The sequence below is a fragment of the Hordeum vulgare genome, chromosome 7H (assembly GCF_904849725.1).
Source record: "Hordeum vulgare subsp. vulgare chromosome 7H, MorexV3_pseudomolecules_assembly, whole genome shotgun sequence".
In the NCBI taxonomy this organism is placed as follows: Eukaryota; Viridiplantae; Streptophyta; class Magnoliopsida; order Poales; family Poaceae; genus Hordeum; species Hordeum vulgare.
The window spans coordinates 30,501,330-30,510,505 of record NC_058524.1 but is presented as its reverse complement, the minus strand read 5'-3'; the positions used below and the strand labels follow the sequence as shown (position 1 = coordinate 30,510,505).

Sequence of the window (9,176 nt, the reverse complement as noted above, 5' to 3'; positions counted from 1 at the left end):
TCTCTCGGGTCATGTCTACATAGTTCTCGAACCCGCAGGGTCTGCACACTTAAGGTTCGACGTTGTTTTATGCGTATTAGAGTTATATGGTTGGTTACCGAATGTTGTTCGGAGTCCCGGATGAGATCACGGACGTCACGAGGGTTTCCGGAATGGTCCGGAAACGAAGATTGATATATAGGATGACCTCATTTGATTACCGGAAGGTTTTCGGAGTTACCGGGAATGACGAGTGGGTTCCGGGAGTTCACCGGGGGGGGGGGCAACCCACCCCGGGGAAGCCCATAGGCATTGGGGGTGGCGCACCAGCCCTTAGTGGGATGGTGGGACAGCTCAAAAGAGCCCTATGCGCCATAGGAAGAAAAATCAAAGAGAAAAGAAAAAAAAGAGGAGGTGGGAAAAGGGGGAAGGACTCCTCCTTCCAAACCTAGTTGGACTCGGTTTGGAAGGGGAGATCTCCCCCCGTTGGCTCGGCCGAAGTCCTTAGGGGTCCTTGGACCCCAAGGCAAGGCTCCCCCTCTTCCCCCTATATATACGGAGGTTTTAGGGCTGATTTGAGACAACTTTGCCACGGCAGCCCGACCACATATTTCCACGGTTTTACCTCTAGATCGCGTTTCTGCGGAGCTCGGGCGGAGCCCTGCTGAGACGAGATCATCACCAACCTCCGGAGCGCCGTCACGCTGCCGGAGAACTCTTCTACCGCTCTGTCTCTCTTGCTGGATCAAGAAGGCCGAGATCATCGTCGAGTTGTACGTGTGCTGAACGCGGAGGTGCCGTCCGTTCGGCACTAGATCGTGGGACTGATCGCGGGACGGTTCGCGGGGCGGATCGAGGGACGTGAGGACGTTCCACTACATCAACCACGTTCACTAACGCTTCTGCTGTACGGTCTATAAGGGTACGTAGATCACACATCCCCTCTCTTAGATGGACATCACCATGATAGGTCTTCGTGCGCGTAGGAAAAATTTTGTTTCCCATGCGACGTTCCCCAACAGGAGGAAGGTTGTAGATACATAGAGTCACCGCCCAGGTGCTGTGACTGCAGCTCTGCTCCCCAAAAGGATTCATGCCGTCTGTACTTGTATCAAGCCATAAGTTCCTTGGGTCATCTGCAAAGTCCGGCCACTCCCTCTCGATTTTCCTCCACTGCGACCCATCTGCGAGGTGTCTCAACTTTTTCCCGTCTATCTTACGATCGTCTTTGTGCCATCGCATCAATTTGGCATGCTCATTGTTTCTGAACAGACGTTTCAATCGTGGTATTATAGGAGCATATACCACATAACCTTAGCAGGAACCTTCTTCCTGGGGGGCTCGTCATCGCCCTCAACATCACCAGGGTCATCCTGTCTGATCTTGTACCGACATGCAGTGCATACCGGGCATTTATCCATATTCTCGTACTTCACACCGCGGTACAGGATGCAATCGTTAACGCATGCATGTATCTTCTGCACATCTAATCCAAGAGGGTCGATAGCCTTCTTTGCTTCGTACGTAGTCTCGGGCAATTCGATATCCTTTGGAAGTTTCAGCTTCAATATTTTCAGTAACTTCTCAAATCCCTTGTCAGATAAACCAGTTTCTGCCTTCCATTTCAACAGTTTCAGTGTGGTACCGAGCTTTGTGCTGCTATCTTCGTAATTTGGGTACAACAACTTTTTATGATCCTTTAGCATTGCCTCCAATTTCAGCTTCTCCTTTTCTGTATTGCATTCTCTCTTTGCATCAGAAATGACCCGACCAAGACCATCAGCAGGCTCATCTGATGCCGGTTGTTCTTCACCTCCTTCTTCTTCATTGTCTTCCAATGTAGTATCACCGTATTCTTCAGTGAACATAGGATAGTTGTCATCTTCATCTTCTTCTTCATTGTCTTCCATCCTAACCCCTCTTTCTCCATGCATGGTCCAACAATAATATGCGGGCATGAACCTCTCTGAAGCAAGTGGAAATGAATGTTTTTCGAGCTAGAGTACTCCTTCACGTTTCGACAGACAACACATGGACAAGGCATAAAATTATCCACTTTGCTTGCCTCAGCCACATCGATAAATTTATGCCGGCCTGCAATAAATCCGGAACCGCGTCGTTCGCCATACATCCATCGCTTCCGTGCATCTATCTAGCATCATACATGAATAGTGCAATGACCACCGTACATTGACACATGCAATATTTTTGTATCAATTACAGATGAAAAGGATAAGGTTGCTAACCTCGGTCGAGGATACCATTTTGTGTGAACTTAAGTGCGTCGGTCACCGTACGTCCATTGACGGTTCATCTCTATTATGAAATTAAGTATATATTGAAAAACCATTGCAGAACATATGACCAAATTAATACAAGTTCATCATCACATTAAAACCGCAGGGCAGTAATGATCAAATGTTATTATTGCAAAAAATAAATACATAAAGTTGTCCCATAAAACAACATACAACTATGTAAAACATTTAAATGCAATAACAAGTGCGATCAAAATCGCAACTAAGGTCACAATTGAACCAACAACATAATGATACCAAGCCTCTTTATCAATGGCATATTTTCAAATATTCCTAACCTTCAAGCGCATTTCATCCATCTTCAAGCGCATTGCATCCATCTTCAAGCGCATTGCATCCATCTTCAACAGCATCACATCGATCTTCATCTTGCGATCATCAATGACATCGGTGACATGCAACTCCAATTCCATATTCTTGTCCTCAATTATTTTCAAATTTTCCTTCAAGTATTTGTTTTCTTTTTCAACCAAGTTTAACTTCTCGAGAAGAATTTCTATGTGGGTTGGAATTTCCGGTTAACATACCTCCTAGATTAAAAAATATATGTCACGTTGGTCGTCATAATTGTCATAAACACTAAATAAAACAAGTAGTTATAAAAGATAATATATACCACATCCGAATCATAGAAAGGACGAGGGCCGATGGAGGCGGATACCAAAACCATCGTACTATACAATCATAAAAAATAATGAAAGTAAGTAATTTATACAAGTATGTATCTAAATCATACAAGTAAGAAGTTTTTTTCTTTTAAAAAGAAGACAAGAACAAGAGGCTCACCACGGTCGTGCTCGCGACGAGATCGGCGCGGGGCGATAGAGACAACGGTGAGGACGGGCACGGGACGTCACCCTACACATGTGCAGACTCTAAGAAGTTAATTTAAGCATTTCAAATGAGCTAAACTAGGAGTGACAGATGAAAGGATGAAGTAGCTAACCTTTTAAAACACTTGTATTACTCATATTTTGGGCGCATTACATTTACTCCAATGAGCTAATTAGTACTCTATGTATTACTCATATACGCATGGAGAGGCAGTTTCCTATGCATAGCTACAAACCCTTTGGAATAAATGCCTTTTCTTGATATATGAAGTGTTGGGTTTCAATGACATTGACACAAGTGCATTTTTGTTGATATAAATGACTTTTTCTCACCTCTCCCTATCTTTTTCATTACCTTTTTGACAAAAATGTCTTTCCATTGTGTAGAAATAACATTTTCTCATTTCTCTCAATCTTTTTGCTTGCCTATTTGACATAATTGCATGTTTGCTTGCATGTCTTGTCCAAATTCACGATGTTTTCATCATAGAGTTATTTTCATAGTCTAAAATAATTTAACAAAATAATTAGAGATAATAATTGGGGCAGTGTGTAGCTACCATCATCCGTAGAAAATTATTTCTGTATACACATGTGTAGTGTCAATGCTCCGCTGTTCACACACCCAAAGAAAAGTAGAGGCGATAATAAGTTAATAACTGACCTTGGTCCCAGCGCTATGTGATGTACGCCCTATAAACTGTAATGGAGGGAGTATTTGGTTAGAATCCAAACATATCCCTTAACCTATTAGCAACATTTACGAGCATACAAAATAAGAGTCAGCGTTTCATATTAGAGACCTCATGTCTAAGGCATCATACCTCATGTCTAAGGCATCATGCATTTCAGAAACGTGGGTGAACATCCTGTGGTGTATACTGTTTCACAACGAAGGAAATAAATGCCTTTTAAAAAAAACAAAAGAAATTAATGAGGGAAATAAAGGACCACACGTCATTAGCCATAGGATTTGCACGCCAGCCATCCTGTAGTAATTTCACCAGTGCTGGCAAAAACGTGATAGGAAGGAAAACCAATACATCCCGCCTAGAGACGGGAATGGAAAGTAGTAACCCGGCCGCCCGCGTCCTCCGTTCCCCAGTCTTCTTCACGCCGGCTCTATAGAAAGCAGCAAAGCAACAGAGCGCCCCCATCGATCCATTTTTTCACCCTCCTCCCCTCACGCGCTCCATCGACGAACCTAGCACGAATCTCGTCCCATGGACGCAGCTGGCGCCGGCTCCTCCTCCAAGCCTACCCCCACCAGGCCTCGTCTCGCTGTGCGCATTCGTGGGCGGCCTTCATCAATCCTGTCGCGGGCAGACCCCGCTGAATGGCGGTCCCGTCCCGCAGTATCATGGACCGTGGAGAACATCTATGAGGACTTCTCTGGCCGCCGCAGGGCGCTCGTCGGAGCCCTCACCCAAGGTACGCCACGGGGACCCTCCTTAGTTAAACCTTTTTCCTCTATATATCTGACCCGTACGTGCAGATGGATCTAACATCAGTCGTTCTCCTCCTTGTTGTCATTCACGCAGATCAGGAAAAATTATATGATTTATTGTGCGAGGAAGGTACGTAGTATATAGATCCGTCTGTCCCTGAAATTTTAGATCCATTTTTACTACAAAATTGTAAATCCGTCTCACATGAAATTTCAGATCCATTTTCTATTAAGAAAATCCAGCTATCAATTCCGTGCTGTTGCACGGGTTACTGGAATTCTGATTTGAAACTTGCAGATAGTTTGGTCAGTTACTTTTAAACATGTTTATTTATGTATTACACATAGGAATGAAATAACTTCAGATACCGTGCTTATTTTTGTATTAAGCATAGGCTGATAGATTCATCTCACATGAGTTTCAGATCCATTTTTTATTAAGAAAAAACTAGTCATTAGTCCCGTGCTTGCACGAGCTAGTGAAGATCTGTATTGAAACATGGTGAAGGCCGATACTATGGTCAGTTAACTTCAAACATATAACCATGTTTATTTTTGTATTAGGGATATGCTGATATAGTTTCATCTGACATGAAATTTCAGATCTAGTGGAGTTCTGTATTGAAACATGCCAAAACTCAGGGGGGAAAGTTATTTTGAAACATATATATAACGGTTTATATTTCTTATAAGACATAGCAAAAAAGTGTTGAGTTAACAAACTACGGGCATTTGTAGCTGTATTTTTTAGAACCTGTTGTCCATGAAATTTTAGATCCGGTTTTAATTATAAAATTCTAAATCTGGCTTATGAAATCTCAGAGCCCATTTTTCATGAAAAGAAATTAGTCCTCAATCCAGAGTTGCTGCACGGCCTAGTGAAGTTCTGTATTGAAAGACAAGGGAATTTGGACGATAGTTTGATCAGTTACTTTCAAATATAGTTCTTTGAAAAAAGGTTATTTTCAGATATACAACCTTGTTTATTTTCTGTTAGAGAAAGGCAAAAGAGTATCGAGTTATGAACAACTCTGTGAATTGGTGGTAGTATTTTTTGCTTGCACAGAATTTTTCAATTGAAAAGTGTGTGAAATCAATGCCCATGATATATATTCATGGAGTGCCATGCCCCAAGAAATCCAGATTGTTAGAAGATGTAACACTGTAGCAAATTTACGAAGGCTGCATCTGTACTGGTGGGTTATAGTATTGCATATGACAAATTCTTTGGTGGATGTATATTTTTTTCCTATTCTACTTAAGAAATACGATAGTGTTTGGTCATAATTTCATTACAGTCATTCTATACTTGTAGCCAACAAAACATTCAACTGTTTTTCGACTATATCTTTTCTAAGATTCGATCATGCATTACTATTTACATAGAATATTCATGGAAAAGTGTGTACAATAGTACACGGGGGCACTCATTTTCTCCAGGTGATGAAGAGTATCCATGCACTGTGTTTTATTTTAAAATATTTGTAAATTTTAAGCCACATATATTACAGATATATATTTTCACTAAACTAAGTCAGATAAATGACACAGTTTTCTCTTTATTTCAGTAGTGTTCATTTTTTAAATAAATATCGGGAAATATGGATTCTAGCTATTTTCCACTGGCAACACACAATGTATATAAACATACATAATTGTGTGAGCACATGCGATCTTTCTCGTGTATGATATACAGAAGGCTGCTTAATTTTTAATTTGCCAAAAGTAGAGAGACGTTATAAATTTAGCAAAAATAAAATCTGTATGTTTATCACGCATCCTAATAGGCTAAAAGTATACCGGCAAATTCCAAGACTTCAGCCAATGATATGAACTTCGCCATCACCAAGCCATATGCATGGCATGGGTATTTCATGCTGAATAACTAATTAAAGTGAGGAAATTTTACTGCTCAAATCTAAAAGAAACACGCAATCTATCAATTCAATCTCCTCGTTTTTTTTATAATAGGGTTGTTTGACATGTACCAAGATCAGACCTGTTTGAATAACATAATGACTTCCTGTCAAATCCATGGTTTCAAGAGGTAGTTTTTTTTAAATAACATATGATGCCCCCAATTATACAATTAGTAAATATAAAATGGTGAAGTGTGCAAATCACCGGCTGATGGTTTGTTTCATTTTCTTGCTTCAGGTAAGGAGCGAATGTGCTTGTACGGGTACCCGGACGGGAAATGGAGTTTGACGCTGCCTGAGAAGATGCTGCCGCCGGGCCTGCCAGAGCCGAAACTAGGCATCAACCGCAGGCCAGAATATATGAACCGTTATGACTACCTGTCATACGTCGCCCGCCACTCCGACTCGTGGCTCATGGGCATCGCCTTATTCTTGACTACTCTTCTCGACGCCAAACAAAAGTACATTACTACAAAACTACTACTGTTGCTACTGCTGCTACTTCCTTTGAAAACATTTTTGTTATACACTTAGCATTTAATTATGACATCTATATGTGTAATGTGAGAAACGTAGCCACTAATTTCACAGCTCATAAAGCATATGCATGTAGAAGAACCAATGAATGCAATAAAAGGAGGGGGGGGGGGGTCTGTAACCTCTATATAACAAAACAGTATGCAATTCCTATGATTTCAAACAAGCCCATAGAAGATTCCACCTTTTGACATAATATCCTGTTTTTTATTTATTTAATAAACACGAGAGAGAAAATAGCTTCAATGGAACGATAGTCCTGCAGAAATAATTATTAGAGCCTCATTATTAAATAATGAGCTATTCTTATTAGGGTGGTCTCGATCTTCTATTTAAATCATTATATTTGAGTGCTTATATAGTTCCTCCATGCACGAAGAATGTCATGTGTTACATATTGCTTGCGCAGCCAATTCCGGGTTTGCTGAAGTTGGTTTACTTTCTCTTTCAGGATGCGATTATTTGATATGGTGAACAAGATATCAACTGTCCATGACGAATTCTACCTCTCTTATGGTACTTCTTGGATATTGACATTTGCACCACCATCTCGAGACATAGCGCCCAATGTATACAATCCAAACAGGGATTCGAGCGCACCAGCTCAAGAGAACATGTACAATCCAGATGTAGACTCTATCACACCTGCTGAAGTAAACATGCTACCATATCAAGACTCGATGCAAGGTTTGTCTGCTCCAAACAAGGGCTCTAGGAAGCCTGCTGAAGAGAAAGGAAAGGATCATGAAGCTACAGACTTTTGCGGAGTCTGTAGCGCTGCGTATCATGCAAATGCCTTTTGGATTTGCTGTGACATATGTGACCAGTGGTTCCATGGCAAATGTGTGAACATAACTGCCTCTGAATCAAAACATCTCAAAGTATTCAAATGTCGTGACTGCATCCTGGACGAGATCGGAGAGTAGGATACAATACATGCACCCTTCCTTTATTGTAGGGTATGCAATCACCCTTTGTATGAAAAATGCGAAACTGCAAAGGTAGTGTGAGAGGCATTGCATTCTTTTTGCATTTCATTGGAGCCGGATATAATTACAGAGTTCATTTTACAATGTTAACTGGATAATGCAAGACATTTAGTTTTTTTTTAAAAGGAAAAGTATGTTTTTCATCGAAGATGTAGCACTCACATGTTGCATGATTCATGGTTCATGTGCGGGTCTCCATGTGTCTAGGATGATCAAAATATTTCTATATACATGTAGTTTATCACAACTATGGCATTTCAATGAGGGAAATGCCAACACCTCTTTGTTTCCATCATAGGTGCAGCCTGTTGATACATCCTAAATATATCTACTTTGTCAAACACTTTTTTAGCTTTTATCCTACTAACTTACATAAACTAGTAAGCGTGCACGTCCAAAGCACGTCCCTACCAACAGCAAATCTTTTCTTGAATCCCTTCTTTAGTTTAAGTAGATATAATAATCTATAAATATTAAGTAATCTAGATTGAATTACTCATGCGCTCTGGCAGACTAGAAGGGGAAGGGGAACCCTAGTTTCCAGCCGTTAGCGTGAGTCGATAATGGCTCAATCCACATTGCGACAGGGACTGCTTTTCAACCTGGCTATGGCTGCCTACGCAGTGGGTGCCGGGGCGGTTTACTCATGCTGACGTACTCGCCTAAAATTCAGATGTACTTTTTTACCAGTAAAGAAAGCATGATAAACACAACAACAAATGGAATTAAGAAGTAAGACCATAGATAAATACACTTAGTACAATTTCCTATACTTAGGAATTTATGACGTCCTTCTGCTCACTGAATCATGTTCATAACTTTAATCCCTCCTTAAAAAAGGCTTTCTTCCCAAACCTTATATGAATAATACAAATGAATAATATATTGAACCGATGGTTATACATCATACCAAATCAAATTTAATCATCAATAAGACCGGAGGAAAATCCTAGAATCTGTAGCAGCGAATAACACCACCTGCTGTAGCTGTATTTTACTAACCCAAATAACACCATCTGCTGTAGCAATATGTTATTCCTACTTCGGAGCGGTGGCATCAGCGATCATTCTATGGTAGACAAGCAAATGATGCGCACAGCATCTACTGTTCAGTGCTGGCAAAGGGAAGCGGCGGCCAAACAAAGCAGATGCCC

General features: G+C 40.9%; 1 protein-coding gene across 1 annotated transcript; it reads left to right on the top strand.

The window, feature by feature from the left end:
* Window positions 1–4,167: 4,167 nt before the first annotated feature.
* LOC123411588 (PHD finger protein ALFIN-LIKE 3-like) lies at window positions 4,168–8,120 on the top strand. Its single transcript, XM_045104555.1, has 4 exons — window positions 4,168–4,561; window positions 4,672–4,707; window positions 6,735–6,957; window positions 7,485–8,120. The coding sequence occupies exons 1-4, from the start codon at window positions 4,354–4,356 to the stop codon at window positions 7,957–7,959; spliced, it is 942 nt and encodes a 313-aa protein (XP_044960490.1). The 5' UTR covers window positions 4,168–4,353; the 3' UTR covers window positions 7,960–8,120.
* Window positions 8,121–9,176: the final 1,056 nt, after the last annotated feature.